Source organism: Tubulanus polymorphus, chromosome 2 (assembly GCF_964204645.1).
Source record: "Tubulanus polymorphus chromosome 2, tnTubPoly1.2, whole genome shotgun sequence".
NCBI lineage: Eukaryota > Metazoa > Nemertea > Palaeonemertea > Tubulaniformes > Tubulanidae > Tubulanus > Tubulanus polymorphus.
Window position 1 is genome coordinate 28,173,248 of NC_134026.1, and position 18,819 is coordinate 28,192,066.

At 37.6% G+C, this 18,819-nt stretch overlaps 2 protein-coding genes across 5 annotated transcripts; one reads left to right on the plus strand and one right to left on the minus strand.

The window, feature by feature from the left end:
* Positions 1-3,886: 3,886 nt before the first annotated feature.
* On the plus strand, positions 3,887-17,745 carry LOC141900275 (cyclic nucleotide-gated channel alpha-3-like). 4 transcript variants are annotated; one of them, XM_074787083.1, is made up of 15 exons: positions 3,887-4,967; positions 8,917-8,975; positions 9,926-9,987; positions 10,209-10,297; positions 11,339-11,441; positions 12,269-12,423; positions 12,678-12,764; positions 13,072-13,110; positions 13,621-13,717; positions 14,795-15,714; positions 16,043-16,150; positions 16,282-16,354; positions 16,430-16,537; positions 16,761-16,802; positions 17,228-17,357. In XM_074787083.1, exons 1-14 carry the CDS (start codon positions 3,970-3,972, stop codon positions 16,794-16,796), a joined length of 2,934 nt encoding a protein of 977 aa, XP_074643184.1. In that variant the 5' UTR covers positions 3,887-3,969; the 3' UTR covers positions 16,797-16,802; positions 17,228-17,357. The 4 variants fall into 4 exon arrangements, with proteins under 4 accessions (XP_074643184.1, XP_074643185.1, XP_074643182.1 ...); XM_074787084.1 differs by lacking the exons at positions 14,795-15,714; positions 16,761-16,802 and adding an exon at positions 14,174-14,352 and having other exon boundaries at positions 17,228-17,745; XM_074787081.1 differs by lacking the exon at positions 16,761-16,802 and having other exon boundaries at positions 17,228-17,745.
* Positions 6,451-7,351, minus strand: LOC141900276 (uncharacterized). Its single transcript, XM_074787085.1, has 4 exons — positions 7,193-7,351; positions 6,953-7,111; positions 6,656-6,765; positions 6,451-6,560 (listed from the first exon to the last, which is right to left on the minus strand). Exons 1-4 carry the CDS (start codon positions 7,294-7,296, stop codon positions 6,493-6,495), a joined length of 441 nt encoding a protein of 146 aa, XP_074643186.1. The 5' UTR covers positions 7,297-7,351; the 3' UTR covers positions 6,451-6,492.
* Positions 17,746-18,819: the final 1,074 nt, after the last annotated feature.

Consider the following 18,819-nt stretch of genomic DNA (forward strand, 5'->3'; position numbering starts at 1 on the left):
CGTTCAATGGTAGTATTTATCAGACTTATCGGATATTTAGCACTGTGAGAGAAGGGGAAGGGAGTATTCTATTTCGCTAAACTACGTACATGGAATTAGTATTCCAATCTTAAAGGAATACAGTTTTTCCATTCTTGGTCTGTTTCAACTTGGAACAAAGCCCGAACTATTGCATACCGATAGATATCTGTCGATGCCCAGAAGAATCCGTTAAACCAGAAAATAAATAAACGGGACAGATATTCAACAAAACAATAAGATAACTCGACGTTATTTTGTCATTTGAATATGATGTATCGTATATCTATGAGTTTGGAGCGTAGATTTTCGTAAAACGACTCCATTAGGCAACCCATAAAATAGACCAATCATCATAAACTGGCATTAAGTGTATGGTAATATACAATACCCACAAAAAACTGATTTATGTTCGTTTTTACTTTCATTTATTGCGCCGCTGGTGTATTACCGGGTAATAGGTATTTCACCTTGTTACATGTCCGTCGCACAGATATAATATCATAACTATGGAAAAACCATAAAAAAGTCAATTGCAATTGTGAATCTAACACTTCAAGCAAATTTCATTTTGTGTAATACCAATGAAAGTTTGAATTGCTACATTGCTATATTTGTTTTACTCGCAGTGTGCGATACAGATTCACTTTACGTCATCATGTGCCATCATAAGGATTACGTATCAGTTACAAATTGTAGGATTAGCTGACGGATAAATCCTATCAACCTTCATTTTTCATCCCCGTCATATTCTCCGTACAGGCGAGGCAGAATCTAAAATATTCTTATCAACAACAAAACAATCAACTACTTCATGAGGAAATATATTCAAAAAGTAGAATAAAGATTGAAAGAGCACTTGCTCGTATGCAGTTTGGAAATTCCTTGCGATCAAACGTCGTTATTTTTTCAATCACCCTTTAATCTCACTTTCATTATTTTTTCAAAGCATGTGTCGTGTGATTCTTAAAAAAGTTATAGAATTCTATTGTCATTTCAAGTAACAGTAACAGGTCCTATTGAAATCTACTGACATATATTAATAAACAGGTTAGTTCCTCCACATAGCGGGGGGTATTTCATGTCAAGAACATGTCGTTACACTGTGGTATATCATAATCAAAAATTGAAAATAGTACGTTATTTCGATAGCATGGCCACGGTTAAGGTGCAGCTCTGTAAGGGAAAATGTCAGTCACTTAGGTTAGATTCCGTGAATTCATCGTATGATACGAAGCACATAAGAGAGGCGTCTCCCGACAGTTGAAAACGGAAGAATTGAGTGGATGATTTTTATATCCGGGAAATATTCTTTGTCACGTCTCACGGCTAACATCAAGGAACGGCTTTAGGGGGATTAATGGAGTAAAAAAGTGCAGTAAACGTCGCCATTAAGGATGTATAAACTATAACTAATGTTCATCGTTCACATTATAAATACATTGATGCAACGGTAGATATATATTCAAACCACACCAAGTATATCTCCGGGACTCGTCGACCTTAGCAAAAGATTGAAAAATTGAACGAGGTGGCATCCATTGTAAGATAATTGCAATGTCATCAGTTGGTAAGTATGAATCGTTAGCAATAGTCATTAGATTCGTTAAATTTACTTTAATTTACGAATGGTCTTGTTGGGAGATTGATTTTGGCCATAATAAAACTCAATGGAAATGAAATTCAATACCTTCGCTATTGACTTGCCCTTATTCGATTCAGTTCTATTACGGCAGACCTCAAGTAGCTTGGATATATACCACATATAGACGTATCGATACTCCAGAAGACGGTGAAAGTTGACTTTTATAGATGTTAGTCGTGGATTTTGCAGCCTTATGAGTGATTAATGAAGCGAATAATGTTGCTTTTAATGATTTCGTATCTGTAAGGTGGAAGTTTGTGCACGGCTTTAATCTCTATGATTAATGTTCGTGTGCCGGATTTTGACCCACGTAAACCGGAGATTGACTACACGCAGTATTAACCGTTTACTAATTCAGCAGGCAATTCTTCATCAGGTGCTTCATTTTAAAGGTTTCTGTGTCTTCTTTTTTCATTTAGAAATAATTGAATTAGTTTTGTTCTGAGCGATGGGGAAGGTTATAATATTCATAATATGGCCCGATGCAATTCGGTAACAATCTACTGTGTAACCGACAGAAAGTTTAAGTCGAACGATGAATATATGATCGTGTGATTATGTGTCATCATCATAAATGCTTAACGACGCGAGTAAGAGATACATAACTTCTGTCGAATGTCACACGATATCCCGTGTCACATATGAGCGCCAACCTAGTTATTACATATGCATCTTTTTAGCTTTTATTAATGGAAATATGATAAGGTAAATCGACCGGCCCCATATCTCCCTATAACATGAAGTTTTATGGAGACAACAGTTTACCTGTATCTGCACCAAAATAGTATGCATGTAATAAAGACACTGTGGAGATTGATTTATTTTTGTTATTAGGAAAAACATACGATTTCAAATAATGTATGTAGATACGACACGATCTTCATTGGCAGAAATGAATAATTACATGATTTTCATGAAATATTGAGTCCTAGATAGAACGTTCCATTTATGAGCAACTCGGCAGCAACTCATTTCATCCCACACTGCTACTCTCTACTCGTTAATAACATATCACCATTTAGTCGGTGGAAGATGTCAAATTATTCGCGACTTTTCTGCTAACAACCAGGCGACAAGTGCACGATAACCTGACTATGAAAACACAGTCATTTGCTGATAATAACAGTTCGGGGACTTGTAATTATTTGATTATCCCTTGTCTTATCATCTCGTTTCACTGATGATGTGAAACACTCATGTGTTGAGGCGTTAACTATGGTTTCCCCAATAGGATCCCAACGGAAATACATTCAACAAAATATATAATAACTTGGCAAACAGAGATAAGAGACGTTTCTAGAACACTGAAACCTATCATTTCAGTGCTTTTATTGTTTGGATGTAGATTATTTGAACATGTTTTTTCGGTTGGTATAGTATGTAATATAAGGTTCTTGTCGATCTTTTCAATCGTCTAAGAAGAGTCAAAAAATGACTACATTGTACTGAATTATTCATCTATGTATACAACATTATATGAATGGTATGTTATGCGGTTTCATCTTGGCTTATCTATTATGAATAAAGCAAAGGACGCAATTCCGTCTTAGACCTGCGATTTGCGAAAAAAAAACGTATCGAGCTTATCCGGTGAAACAGGATCAAGCGATGCAGATATCCAGGGCGAACAAACCTATTCAGTAACTACTTCCTCGATAGTCCCATTTATGGATGTACACACTGTTGCCTGGAATTGTATTATATAATGTTTCTTCATCCCGCGTATTGATAAAAATATCAAGGAATTTTGAATGAGTTAGATATACATATATAGACTTGGAGGAGTCAGATAGTTGAAAATCCTTAGAAACAAAAACAGTAAAAATCTCATTTTCATTTTCGCCTCGGGAGCTACATTTTCCCTGTGTTAGAAAACAGTATGAACATATAGATTTTCATGTCGATTTCCCTCTATTGATCTTTCAGATTTGCGATGGTAGACAACCGCAACCATGAGTTCGGTGGAAGGTCCGATGGGAAACATGCCTGACGATCATGACGCCAACAATTACGTGATTAACAATAATGTTGATAGTCTCAAGAGTAACGGAGATATTTCGGCAAAAATTCGAAGCCAGTCTTCCTCATCACTTGACCTACCGGACATCACCATGGAGACTAGCGATGAATCTCAAAATGTGCAGCAAACTATCAAAAGGGTCGGGTCGTCTGATAGTCTAAACTCTCAACAATCCCAGGTCGGATCGCTTACTGAAAATAACGATAACCGAAATGATAAAAATGATTCAATTAAACGAATCATCCGTCAAAGTTCCGAGCCGGAAGTTGAAATTCGAGTACCACGCATGCAGAGATTGGCCCGTCACAGTGTCGCAAGCGTGGTCAGCACTCAGTCACGTGATAGTATCGAAAGCGCTAATATGTACAATCACCGCTCTAGCATTAGTGTTGTCCGGGGGCCAGGTGGCGCTGGTAACCGTTGGGCAAAACTTCGTACAACCGTGAAGGCAACGAATATCGTAAGTGAACCGGCCAAACGAAAACGAAAAGCGTCAAACCTCAGTCGTCAAGACTCATTTTTGAAACGGTTTTCCACGAGGCATGGTGTCCACGGGAACGATTCAGATGGCGAAGGCGATGAAGAAAAATCAACTATTGGTCGGAATTCGTTGGAGTGTAAATCGGTACGGCGCAAGTTTGTTATTCATCCCGTTGAGAATGTGATGTTTTTGTGGCTTGGTTTTATAACGGCCGCCTGTCTCTATAACATCTGGACGAGTATCGCTCGAGAGGCTTTCACTGAAATTCAAGATGGATATTTGCCGGTTTGGTTTGCTTGCGATGCCATATGTGATTTTCTCTACCTATTCGACGTCGTGGTTCAACTAAGAACTGGATTTTTAGAAAAAGGTCTGCTGGTTTACAATAGCAAGAAATTAGCACATCATTATGTGAAATCTCATTATTTCATCGTAGATCTCATCACGTTATTACCATTAGACTTATTGCAACTGTATATAGGTATCCATCCGCTGTTGAGATTCCCGCGGTTTCTGAAATGCTACCGCGCCGGACAGTTCAAAAATATGGTGGAATCGCGGACGATGTACCCAAACTTGTGGCGCGTTGTCAATCTATGTCATATACTGTTTCTTTTTTCACACTGGTTCGCTGCATTTTATTATCTAATCTCGAAAAGCGAGGACTACACCGGTGTATGGGCTTATCCTAAACCCGTTGGGCCGTATGCTGACGTCACCAGAAAATACCTAAAATCCCTCTATTGGTCGACGCTGACATTAACGACGATTGGTGACCTCCCTCCACCAGATACAAATTGGCAGTGAGTACACATTCATTTCTAGTTTCTATTATTTAGATATCGGCTTTCAAATGTTTAGTTTGTAATCAATCAATGATTATGTATTTATCGAAAAGGTGGCTGGCTGGAATTTTTGGAGACTTTTAGATAAGGTCACTAAAGCGATATAATATTTTCTGATGATTTTTTTCTTTTCCCAAATGTTTATGTACCGTAGTTACGTTCCTGTCCGAGTATAATCTGCAGAGTGTGAACAGTTCTCCTTTTAGTATCAACATTTATTATCAAACAGTTTCGATTCCGACACAACCTCCTTGGACAAATTCCTTCCACATTGCCTCGCGTTTAGGGTTTCTCTTAGTGTCATTGTTTATCAAGAAAGCATCAGCAAGGTGCAGTGTTTGTTGTCTCGGCTGATATCAGAGTAGACCTGAAGCTGTTCTTTGTGGTGTTTGGCGGGGAGAATCGGGGTAGATTTCACCCACAGTTCACGAAATATCACCGTGTCATTTGAATGATATTTCATAAATGGCTCGTGCTTTCACTCCTGCACATGAAGAGTATTAGAAAGTTGACATAAACTAAGTACTCGCAGACATGTATTCGCTGTAGTTATGAGAACATACGTAGTCACCATATTGAAATATACGGGCATGAAAAATGATTCTATAGTTTGTATTCGGTTGTAAAGTTATCGTGTGTAAGAGTTAGTGTATGATTTAAAAATTGTTGCAGCAACCAACGTTACGTTACTTGAATTGGTGAATTCATTATCGTGTCTATCTGTGAAATATTTCTCTTTTTCTACTCATATGAAATTCCATTTGTTTTTCTGATTTTCTTTTGTAGATGGCTTATGCAGGTGCCCAGATATTGGTAATAATGCACTTGTCATATTCTTATCAGTTCTATCATTGGATTTTTAGTTCGATATTTCAAATTCTCCGATGTGTTTAGTTTAGCCTATCTTTATTAGTAATAATTATAGTAATTATGATTTTAGTTCATCAAAGCTTCGAGACATTTTTCGTTGCGCGCATGTCAACATTAATCAGCATTGTACAGCTTTTTGGACTCGGTGTATGAAAATCCGTCCTGTATGAAAATATGGAAGTGCATTGTTCATAGAAAACAATTATTAGATTCTTTTATCATTTGGGAACTTGCATGCTACAACGCCACCGCCAATATACCAGAGAATTAAATGTAATATTTGAATATATTCTATCTATCTCATGTTCTGTTATCAATAACACACACGATATTTCACCATTGATGAAATAGTTATCGCTGTCTCGCAACAATTTTTATTTTCTGAATTGTTTGGTTATTATCAGCCACAGTGTTGTCATCTATATATATATATATATATACATATTGTTTTAAAAACTTTCCTTTCGCAGAAATGTACAAGAGTAGTTGCTTTTCCTCTGTGTTTTCAGTAGCAGGGTTTTGTTGTGATTTATCACGTTGTGATCGAACTATAAAAAGACTGCAGAAAATATGACATTCGCCCGCTAGAATTATATTTCTCAGCTTTCAAATATTAGACATCTTTTTTGTTAAGATCTTTCAATAACTGCATTATTTCCGGTTGTCGAAGGACCGTCATTGCTGAAAATAAAACCAAAAAAGTATAATAAATGATTTTGATTGACTAGAGTGCAGCTAATGAACACACGTTAAAATCAAGTTTGAAACGTCCTTACAAATGCATAGTCCATGGACGCTAAACTCTCCCGATGGGCATCCAAGTTTTCCAGCGCAAGGTTGTTTTTCTAACACATCATACGTTTCAATCGAGTATGTCGGCACAGTCCTGAAATAAAACATGTTTTTTCTTTTTCATAAAACGAATCAATAGAGAAATGACTGGGCCACAAACAAAGACGATTGGACTTATCGCGAATTTCTATAGTATAATTTCGGTGTCATGAAATCTAGATCAATTAATTCTTAACGTGAAGAAAAAATCGTTACGTTGAATTGATAAAACGGGTGCTTACTTATACTTAAGAGTATAAACTGAACATTTGGCTGTTCCCAGAAATCCGCAGGAAGTAGTTCCACTTTTAACTGTTTCCGAAATCACTCGCTGCACGATCTTAGTTCGTGTTTTTTGAACATATTTGTCCGGTGCCGGATTCTTACATACGCTCGCTTCGCTGGAACATTCAAACGAAGCATTTGCTTTATAAAAGTAAACCCGACCCAGACATTTAAGTAAATCATCGAACAGTTCTCACCTGAATTTATCCCGAAACTTTTCTGGAATATCTGATAATTTAAATGTAACTGAAGCCACTGTCGTCAAACAGGGAAGTATTACCAATATAATGTTAAGCCTCATCGTACATACGGAAATGAATTTGAACGCTATACTCGTGTGTTATCTCTGTTATGTTTCATGTTATCTCTGCTGGTCAAACTGTTGTTTTTTTCACACGGTGTTTTATAGATAATGTGTGTATGCGGTAATGGGAAAATGAACAGCTAATCTCGCATTATATAAACATCGCAAACCGTTCAGGTTCTTTTCCTTTAAAATGAATTCATTTACCTCATTAGAAGAGAAAGGATAGCTGGGCTCATGTTTAGATTGTCAGATTGTGCTGTTTTTCGTGATCCGATTAAAGGTCCAACTTTACCCCGCGGGTAAAATCTTTTATTTGGACGCATCAAACAGCAATTTCGCGAGTTAAATTGACATCGATATTCCGCGACGGCGAGTTCCGTATTACATTGCATTAATTTAGTCAATTTCAAGACCTCGAGCGATCTCCGAATGTGCGATGGCACGTCAATCGAAATGAAGAAATAAACCTCCGGTAAGGGTATAAACCACTAGGACGGAATAATACGTATAAAATTCCAGATTATCTGCTACTAGCGTATCATCGTATTTGACATATCAATTAACGTACTCGTTCACTCACTGGTGGAAATCACATTGTTTCCTTTGGGCTACGCAATCTACTCGCTATGTCATCGTCGATATTCGTCTACGAGAACGACGTTACGTAAGCAAGAAAATTACAGCTTTTGGAAGTATAATTTGTAACGGGGTATTCAGCTGCTTTTGAGAAAATAGAACAATTCGAGAAAGAATTCATATTCCTATGTATCCTTGAAACTAGTGGTCGGTTTTTCTTATGGTGGCTGATTCGTTTTTGAATGAGACGATGGCAATGAAATAGGAACGAAATTAACCAGATTAATGTAACATACTAGTCACTATAGTTGACACGATTTGTTGTCGTGAATCTTTTTCTGCAACGAGTCAACCGACAAATCATAACGAGTGAAGCGAAAATTCAGAAAAACAAACCCGGTTTTCGATCTAAGATGTTTATCATACATGAACTGGAAAGAAACGGCGTTAAATTTGAATCGGATTTCGATCAATCGTCAGGTTCTCGTGTGACACATAATTTCAGCATTCATACATCAATTATCATTATTAGTCAGTTTCACTATTTCAGCGATTAATTTTGTCGGATATCAGACTTTCACTGTCAGATACACTCCCAGCTCTTGATTCAGTTCTTCGAGGCAGTAATGATTAAAGGCACAAACCAGTCGTCTAGACTTGTGCGGAATGAAAACTAGTTATAAAAATGTGTCTCCTGTCCACGAGTGGAGCTTTGCTCTTCTCGTTATCACTAGTGAATGTAATCAAGTTGGTTTAACAGGCAGAATAGATTGTTCAGAGTCTTTGCGTGGTAAGACGTTTCTTACTTTGGATTTCTTATCACAGTGGCCAAAACTCTTAAGGTTTTTAACGTATTCGCTCTGACTTGATAAGCTGATTGATGTAGGCTTTATGATAATCCTCCCAAGATGGGTCAAACGAACACCGCGAATCGAAATAAAGGCGTATGTCTAATCATCAGATGACCGATATCTTGGAAGAATTTTTTGGAAATCTAGCATGTCATTTCACGTCAAATCTTTTATTCATCTTTTCTAGGTACGTGTTCACTATTCTCAGTTACCTTCTCGGTGTTTTCTGCTTCGCAACTATAGTCGGTAAGTGGAATCATGTCCCGGAGGAATATTGCATCGGGAAGCGATTTCGGGACGATATTGTGGGAAACTTTTTATTCATCTATATCTAATATGTCACGACTCGGAACAGTCAGCGAAACAAAAAATGTCACCGCGTAAAACATTATTCATTGATAGAATGTCGACAAGATTCGACGCGCTGTCGAAGTGTAGGCGTTCCAAGTGGTAGAATGCCTACACAGCGCTGGCTTCTCTTATGTGAATAGATCTGTCAGTGACCGCGAAAAAAATTAATGAAATATATCAACAACTTCGACCCTCCAATCATCACAAATTCTGATATTTTCGTTATTGTTTGTATTCTGTCTATGCATTCATAATTAGATTTACGTCAAATAATCGTTGAAACGTATAATCAAATTGAAATGTATTCACATTTTTGGGAAATATGCAATTAGTTAAAGGAAGTACTAATTTGAACCGTACAGACCACTGGACTCGTAATGAAGTTTGATACATTTTTAAATACTTGATATCAATCAAAATATCCAGGTTTGTACGCTATCGAAGTTGATCTACACGTTAACCACTGTTGACGATGAACTCTTGTTGAATGCTGAATATAAAAATGATGACAATGTCGCATCCGATTGCTTCGGAGAACGTTTAGAATTAATCCCTAGTCCTCTCAGGGGATTTCATTCCTTTTTTTAAATCTCGTGCTCATTAATAACGTATAGGGTTCCAGCTACTGATACGCTCGCATAACTGATACAGCTTAATGGATAATGGAAATACTGTTTGCACTTTGCATAAAATGAATTTTGAAAAAGCTTGCATTTTGATTTGTATTTGACTGATATTAAACAAACAGTCATGTTGTTCAAGTGAATGAATTAGTTTATTTATACTTCGTTCATTGTCCGGGTGTGTTTTTTTCGAGTTAACGCATTGTTTTCTTAATTCATCAGGTCAGGTCGGCAATGTAATCACAAATAGGAACGCGAATCGACTGGAGTTCGAACGGTTACTGGTAGGTCTACGTAATCCTTTTTAGATTGATCAAATCCTGTAAACGCTCTACACTGATAAAGATCTGTGTGGAAAGGAAGTAATTTTCAGCCAATTAACTTAACACGATCGACTGGCTTCCTACCTAACATTACTTTTGCGCTTTCTTTACCGACAGGAGGAGATCTCGTGAAGCTGTTATAGCACTACACAAATATATTCATGGTCTTTCTATTTCTTCAGGATGGTGCTAAAAACTATATGCGCACGCATAACGTCCCTCCTGATATGCAACGGCGAGTACAGAGATGGTATGACTATGCGTGGTCGCGGTACGTATTGGCGTCTTGGTTCCATTCTCACCATTTATAGCTTATGGCTAAAGCCATACGTTCGGGACATGAGAAATCCATTATAATAAAAAGTGTAAACAATCATAATCCGCAATCTTCAAGTTGATATTTTAAGCTGGTCTAATACCCTACAACAAATTCCAGTCACGGTATCTAATCTTCAGTCGTGTTATCGTTTTTTTTCCTGATCGTTGATTATTTCAAGTGAAACTGTACGCGGATAGGTTTTTCAATCAGCCAATCCGGTCTACGTATATACATCGGGCTACGGGGAACAATTGTTTCTCGTGTAACACTTGTTTATCTGAAACCCCGCCGCGATGTATGGGCATTTAAAATGGCCACAAAATGATACGAGCAACCTGGTAAATGACGCCAGGGATCATTAGAATAGCATTTATATTCTCGGACATGAGCTAATGATACGTACGATTTGTCAGGCTTTCGGGTAATGACACCACTCAGTAATGTCGGCTAAGCCAACTGATTATAGACAAAGTTCTGGTATTTTAAGTCCATTCCGATATGGCGTCAGGATCACATGATAACTGCAAAAGCAATATTAACGTCGTATCCATTCTTCATGTGATTCGATATGAAATTGAAGAATCGCAAGATGCTTGGATTTATCTTACATGCGGTTTGAAAATAACGGATCGTGTGATTATCTGATGCAATAGCGCATCATGTATTCACCACGGATGTCATCAAGCAGATTTCTTCGTCAGATCCGAAGACAAAAAAAGAATAGCATCCAGTCAAGTCGAATCTCCTCCGATTAGTCAGGTTCAACTAGGGGATGTCCGTAATGCTAGTGGCTATGCTGGAGCTCCAATATCAGGAAATGAAGGATTTCATATATATTTCCTTCGACCAAAGGATCCCCTCGACCCGTTTCCACTGAGTCGATTGATTACGAATTCGACACGCATCTCTGTCCTGGATTCCCACATCACCTGACATCTGAACCAATGTAACACAGCCAACTAATTTGGATGTACGTATATTTTGCTATTGCAGGGGACGCGTTAATGGTGGCGGTGATATCAACTCGTTAGGACTGCTACCGGATAAACTTAAAACTGAGCTGGCCCTGCACGTCAATCTTGAGACTTTAAAAAAAGTAAGCACAGATACACGAAGCCACGAATGAAACTGACTGAAATGAATACGTCAAACGAGTATTATCCGATGATATATTTATATGATTTAACCGCTCATGAGCCGTGTACGTACGTACGTCCTAGGATTATATTGAACCGGAAGTAAGCCCCGGAATGATTGTGATGATGACGTAATTACGGCGTTAAATCATGGATGAAATGTTGCGAGTATTCTGTAATTAATACAGGAAGAATCTGCCGCCGTAATTATGCTGTAGATTTCTCAGAGCGTTGGCGTAAAGTGTAGTTAATCTCACAATTACTACTTCATGTGTCATGTTCGGCAAAAATCATTTTTCCAAGCCGATGTATGGCAGTCATGTTACGGATAATGACCCGGAAACGAACCAAAAATAGCCAATGATTCTCAAACGACAGTGATATAGAAATCCCTGATGTGGATGAATGACATATTACATGAAAATTCCAACCACTACTAAAGTAAAAGAGTATTGAATCATAATGCATCATGTTTGTGGGACAAAGACATCTCGAAAACTTATGATGAAATTCTATGTATAAAGTCATTCACGTCGGGGTTTGCAATAAATGCATTGTTTATATTTTGCCACCAAATATCAGACACGTAACATATGACAAAAAAACCCTTGAAGTGTCTCTTGGCGTTGGATCTCATGAGTCACTTCTAAGGCGTTTGTTTGACAAATAGCTAATGTATATCTATATGTGTAATACCCAAGGACTTTATTTTCTTGTCAAGTAAAAAATCACCATGGAGATTTCCTCCTACTGCAAACATGGACGGATGTTATTCTTCTTGATTCAGGTAACAATATTCCAAGAGTGTCAACCAGAATTTCTCCACGATCTTGTGTTGAAGATGAGAGCCTACATATTCACCCCTGGAGATCTTGTTTGCAGAAAAGGCGAAGTTGCAAGAGAAATGTTTATCATAGCCGACGGAATTCTGGAGGTTATCAGGTGAACGTCTGTTGGGAATAAAACCCTGCTGGTTAATGATTATTCTATCAATTTCCCCGCAGACACGTAATAGCCTAGATGGTGCTCGAAAAATTACTTGTCCAGGGCCAATACATGAATACATCCAGCCAATCCGTACCCATACCAATGCTCGATTTCCATATGTTCTCTCCCTTCTGTCTGCCTGTCAGGTAATATCCGAATTCTATTTGCATGATCAGTGGAATAATTCTATATCTGATTTTTATTTCTAGTGATACGGGAGAGGTACTTACCCAAATGGGAGCCGGTGACTTCTTCGGGGAAATCGGAATTCTGAATCTAGACGGGGGCATAAATAGGTATATATTCATGTTTAATCCACAATACATCCTTCCCCAGTCGGATTGTCGCCCGAAGGTTTTTTAATAGACTGTTACATTCACTCGAATAAACATCATTCCTGAGAAATATGTGGAGTAAAATGAATGAAAACCAGTAGAAAATAATTGGAAAATCGTAAACCTTTTACTGAGGCACAATTTCAATGATGAGTTATATAACTGTAATCTACGATATATTTGACTGAAATAATCTTGTGTGTATCAGTTCGTCTGTGTGATCGTCAGCGAATGAAACCTGGAACTATTGTTGTCTCTTTCTCCATAGTTTAGCTGGTGGTACGGTGAACCGGAGGCCTCTAGGCCGGTGAGACTGCATGCCCACTTTCTGTAACGAGTCATCATCTCTCTTCTGTCACCTCTTTATGGGTTTCTCATTAGTGTATACTATACTAATTGCCTTAACAATAAACCCTATTACTATAGTCCTGAAATGATTCTAGGTGCTTGTCCATTATCGGTACATGTCGATTTAAAACCTTCTTTCGACTTACTTCTTGCAAAAAGTAAATTCCAATCACGTAGCTCCTGTTCTGTGTTCTGCAAAGGATCAAGTGTTTCTGCTTTTCCAGTATCTGTACTATGTGTATAATCTGCCACCTTACGGTATCTCTTGTTCGTTAAACTGTCGCATCTTGATGCTAGATGCAGCCCGGTGTTGAATGTTGCATTTGCTCAAATGAGCAATGAAACGGTTTGATTCGTAAAAAGAATATTAGATTAAAACGTTAAGAAAAATTAGTATATTCATAATTATTCCTTCTTATGAAATTTCGATGAACTCTACGTGAATGTCTACATTCAACATTTCTTTCAGACGAACAGCTGACGTTAGATCGGTTGGTTATTCTGAACTTTTCACGCTGTCGAGGGAAGATGTTTTGGCCGCACTTAAAGATCACCCAGAAGCCGAGGTAAGTAACTAATCTTACCGGACGTCGTTAATTCAAAGCGAGAGTAATTTTAAAAGATAAGTTTTATGCAGTTTATCAGGAAAGATGACACGTATATTGGTGATTGGAATATGCATGGTTACATTTGATTCAGTTCCTGCCCTGTCTTTTTGTTTGCGTCTCTACTGTCAGCATTTTCTTCATTTTCCTCATCTTGATTTCTCTATTTACTCACCGTCCCCGTAATCATATTATTGAATTTTTTTTCTAATGCATGGCTTGTGGGTATTTTCGTGGGATATTACGAGGGGTACGTATTAGCTGCAGGCCAGTAACAGTTTGCATGCAAAGCGCCCATTCTTGAACATCTGTTTATTTTAAGTCAATGCTTGTTAGCAGGATGAAAATGTAATATCAGTATCGAGTGCTTTCGTTATTTTTGTGCCGCATGTTTAGTTAGGTATGTTTCCGTTGTAGGCAATATTAAAAGAATATGGCCAGAAGAGATTGGAAGGGCTTCGTCAGAATGCGATAGAATATGCCCATATTCATCATATTGACGTTGTCAATGAAAAAAATAAACAAATCGGTCTCACTCAGAATGAAGCCGCTCCTTCTCCAATTACTGATCTATTAGGGGTCCCTCTTGTGTCCAGGTAGGTATGGTGCTTCAGCCAATAACCACCTTTCAAAAATATAAATGCTTTGCTTAATGGTTAGTTAGTATAGGTGAATTTTCTTCACTAATCAGTTTTCTTCCTGCTTCATTTTATGATTCCTTTTTTATTTGTTGTATCAACAATAGTTGATGATAAATTTTCACGGTGATTTGTTTTATACATATTGTCTTAGACCTTTTATATTTAGTTGATATAATTCAAAGGTTCAAAAAGCGGAAGACCTTTAGTTTACAATGCATACCAGAGAATTAATAACACTCTGCTTATTCCTAACGCTTCACGCTTTAATCTGTCACTTTCCTAGGCACATTTCTATTTTTCCTAAGCAGGTTTCAAATAGCAGCAAATTAACAACCGCAGGACAGTTGATACCTGGGAATTTTCTATTTAAAGTCTGTTGAATTGGTGAATTTTTCAGGCTCTTATAAAGCAATATGGAAACAGACGATTGAAGGAGATGGCTGAACGAAAACGAACCAGAACGGCTTCAATTTTGTCCAATAGCGAACAACGGATATTGAAAGGTTTCCGAGTGGAGACCGATATGCCTCACAGGAGCAAGTCTGATAGCGGACCCTTGTACGATCTTGATAAAGACGAAACGGTTGACGAGCGACGACATTCAAATTTCTCGCTCAATTTCTTCCGACGACTGTCAGCATCATTCTTCAGGGACACTCTATCAATCGGCGGCAGGGATAATGATAGCGAGAGTAGTGTAGAAACTGTAGAAAAGCCTACGCCGTGGTACAAAATGGCCGAATTCGGACTCAGACCTGGTAGGAGGCCGAAACTGTTGAGGCGTAAAGTAAAAAACAAAGGGAAAGAATATCACGAAATAAAAGAACCGAAGCAGTCTGATAGCGACAAAAACCAAGTTTTAAAGGCTCCAGCGAATGTGCAGATTAATATTGAGCCTTGTAGTGATGATGACTCTGTGGCGGACTCAATAATGACTCCAATAGGCTCTACTTTACAACTGGCAGCAGCAGACGAGGATTTACCAGAAATACAAATACAAAACCATACAGGGTCAACTTCAACTATTCAAAAGTCATTGCCTCAGGTGGAAACTCCAGCTATTCAAAAGCCATTGCATCAGGTGGTACCCGATGCTACCAATACGTCGCCAGCGAATAACCTATGCAAAAGTACATCTACCGGTCGTCTGGGGGGTACAAGGTCACCGAGTCTTTTGACTGTTCCCAGTGAATGTGCTGTCAATGAAATCGAAGAATCAGAAGATGATGTTCCACTCGTTCCTGAACAACGTCGATCTTCCGATAGCGACGTCGTGTGTCAACCACGACAAGTTCCCGATACTAGCTCACTTACCAGGTTAATTGATTAATCATCCCTGACATTTAAAAATATCCATGACTTAAAATCACTTTTAATCTCATTAAAGATGATTGATTTATTATCATGTGGGTGTGCGGTTGCTATTTCCGAGTGGCGCAATCTGACTTAACCGTTCGCACTGATTTTTCAAAAGCTTACAGCATTTCACATACTCTTAATTTAGATAGTCCAAAATGCTTTTTTATATCAACTATATCTTCTTAGCTAAAATTCTCGGCTGTACTGAAATAATAAGGAATATGAATTGCTTCTGATCTGATTATCAACTAAAAATGACTTATGGCTTTTCCGCATTTCTTTGCAGCTTCCGTAGACTTAGTCAATGTAGCAATAATAGTGAATCACAGGGTATAGATATCAGACCGACGCCATCACCCGAATCTGATACCAGCCTAGCATCTGGAAGGAGCAGGTTTCTATATTGAAATAACATAGCACATTGTATTCGTAATGTAGAATAAGTACAACTTGATTTGATGCTATCTATTATCATTGGAATTATGCCTCTCTACATTAGATTTTGATTGTTATCATTATTTTCAGGGAGGTTAACGCAAATATGGACACAGTTTCGGATGTTTTAGAGTCCATGAAACAAGTTCTAATTCTGAAACTCGTAAGTAATTTCATATCGTCTGGTCATAGAAAGCAATCGTATTTTCGTCAATATTTGTGCTGCTGTAATTCACAGGGCTCAGGTAACGAAGCTCTTGTAAAACGGGTAAAGGATCTTGAAGACATCAACGACCAACAATCGACAAAAATCAAACTTTTAGAAAGAGAAATTCAAACACTGAAAGTAAGTAGAAATACACATTTACATCTATTGATAGATAAGATGCTTCGTAGCCGCCTTATTTGATAAGACCTGTCGCTAGATATTTTAATTTGATTATATGCACTTTATTATAAAATAGTATTTAACTCTATGTTCAAGTATATATGTATATAGGACATACATAGCGATTAACAGCTAGGATAAGGATAGGTCTCTATAACAACTGCGATTTTTTATACTATAGAAAAAAGCTAAAACTGGCAAGACGGGGAAAAGGTGATTTTAGGTAATGTCAGTATTCAGTCATTTCTGCAACTATGCTTTATTGTTGATAAGTTTTCTTTACCTATATAGGTATCTCATATTCTATGTCTTTAAAATCAACATAAGCAATGAAATAAAATTGCCCCCAACTTTATGTGAATTCACGTCGTTTTAAAAAAGCAAATATTCATTCTGTCTACCTATAAGGATCTGTCTTCTCTTCTTAACGTCGATTCCGGTGGATTGTGGCGTGGATTGTGTCGTGTTACCTTTACCCTGGTTATTAGTGTTCTCTGTTAGTCAGCCTCTCTCTCTCTCTCTCTACTGCTATTCTAAAATTGTGGATGGATACATTCCAATTGTACACTGCATGTTGGGCGTGTCCGTGTAAATGATTGTATCATCTAGACTATCAGTGTAAATTTTTCAATCGTCATACACTTTCAGGGAGAGTTTGTGGATGATGAAGCGGTGTCTGTTTCACCTATAACACAACATCACGAGAAAAGCCCTTCAGTAGCAACTACAAGCAACTGTGCAGACCCTGATGGCGTCGATGACGTCATGGACACTAAGCTATGAAATATTAGAAACGCATTAATACATTTATCAGCCATTTATTGGAGTGAATTCTTAACTTACTACTCTGATAACCACCTGACGATGTAGATATTGGTGAATATCAGAGCAGATTCATTACTAATTCATTATCTTCATATTGAAATGTGCTATGACATAGTAACGACCGTAAGACTAAGTCTATTCACTTGATTCTACATATTAATGGGAATAATGTATATATTTTGAATTCTATCATGGGTTATTAACAATCAATCGACTGTCAATGTGTATATCGTATAAATAGAATTGTGGTATGTTTTAGTGTATAGATTATATATAAGTTATAAAACTCTAATTCTCATCTGCTCGTATTTCTGAACATCTAGCGTATTGTAAAAATGTATCGAAAGTATTATGAATTGTTTCAAGTCTTATTTAAACAAGTTTACTTAACTGTAAAAATACTGCCAGATATTTCTATTCTTCCATAATAAATTATGGTAATGCCAAACGGGCTTATTTTCTTTTTATTTAAAGAAGAATCAGGCTTTTCATAAACATTTTGAGAACGGACCCGGTGGCCAGAATTTCTATTAAAAGAATTTCTTTGAAGAAAAGCATTTTTCGTAGATATTTCTGTCTTGACCTTTTATCTAATTACTTGAAATGGGTTAGTCTTAGTTCATTTTTTTCTTATCATTTTAATTAAATTCAACACTCATTATTGTCTGTTTCCACAGTCCTTCCAAACCTTTGTGTGGATAATACTCGAAAAATGAAAAATTCTCATTCTTTCTAAGTTCCCTTCAATTTTAAAACGTCTGTAATAGTAAAAATGGTCCCTTTTTTCGACTGCATATTGAAGAGACTGCGATGGACATTGGTATACTTTTTTATAGAGACTATCAAAAGTTTCCTCCGCAAAGCCATGATGCCGGATACAATTACGATAAACCATTTTCCACGGACTGGTTAGCTTCAACACATGACTGCATATCGCCTACCGTAATTTCACACTTGTCAGCGTGTGACGTCATGCGATAAGCGTTCAGCACACTGCACGCTTACGGCGATGTCACTGCTTGAACGTGGAAGTTTGAATAAATCTATCTGTTTTAAATTTAATGTCGATGTCAGAATCACAACCCTCGTTTCTTCCTGCGTTTGGCGGAGCAATGACAAATTAGGTTTATTTCCGCCATGTCGGGAATCACTACTCGGGCTTCTCGAGTTGGCTGCAGAACTGGTAATAAAAACTCCGCAGTACGCGTTCATCACCAGATATCCCTCGAGGATTCTTTGATTTTTCTAAATACATTTTACACCCACATTCTCAAAGTCGCCGATGGTCACGTCGAGTAAACTATGAATTCAGGTAAGAGACGATGCGGTATGTGTAAGTAAATCTTAAAAAGTGATTGTCGGCGCGTGACTAATCAGCTCCATGAAATAAACCGGGAGTCATCTCATTAGTAGTA

Bases quoted from the DNA above. Each gene is read 5' to 3' on its own strand.
- LOC141900275 (XM_074787081.1), top strand. From the start codon at position 3,970: ATGCAGAGATTGGCCCGTCACAGTGTCGCAAGCGTGGTCAGCACTCAG. The intron at 16,151-16,281 runs GTTTCTATATTG...CATTATTTTCAG, and splicing joins CTAGCATCTGGAAGGAGCAG to GGAGGTTAACGCAAATATGG. The intron at 16,355-16,429 runs GTAAGTAATTTC...TGTAATTCACAG, and splicing joins AAGTTCTAATTCTGAAACTC to GGCTCAGGTAACGAAGCTCT.
- LOC141900276 (XM_074787085.1), bottom strand. From the start codon at position 7,296: ATGAGGCTTAACATTATATTGGTAATACTTCCCTGTTTGACGACAGTG. The intron at 7,112-7,192 runs GTGAGAACTGTT...TGAATGTTCCAG, and splicing joins AAGTTTCGGGATAAATTCAG to CGAAGCGAGCGTATGTAAGA. The intron at 6,561-6,655 runs GTAAGGACGTTT...TTTTATTTTCAG, and splicing joins CGTCCATGGACTATGCATTT to CAATGACGGTCCTTCGACAA.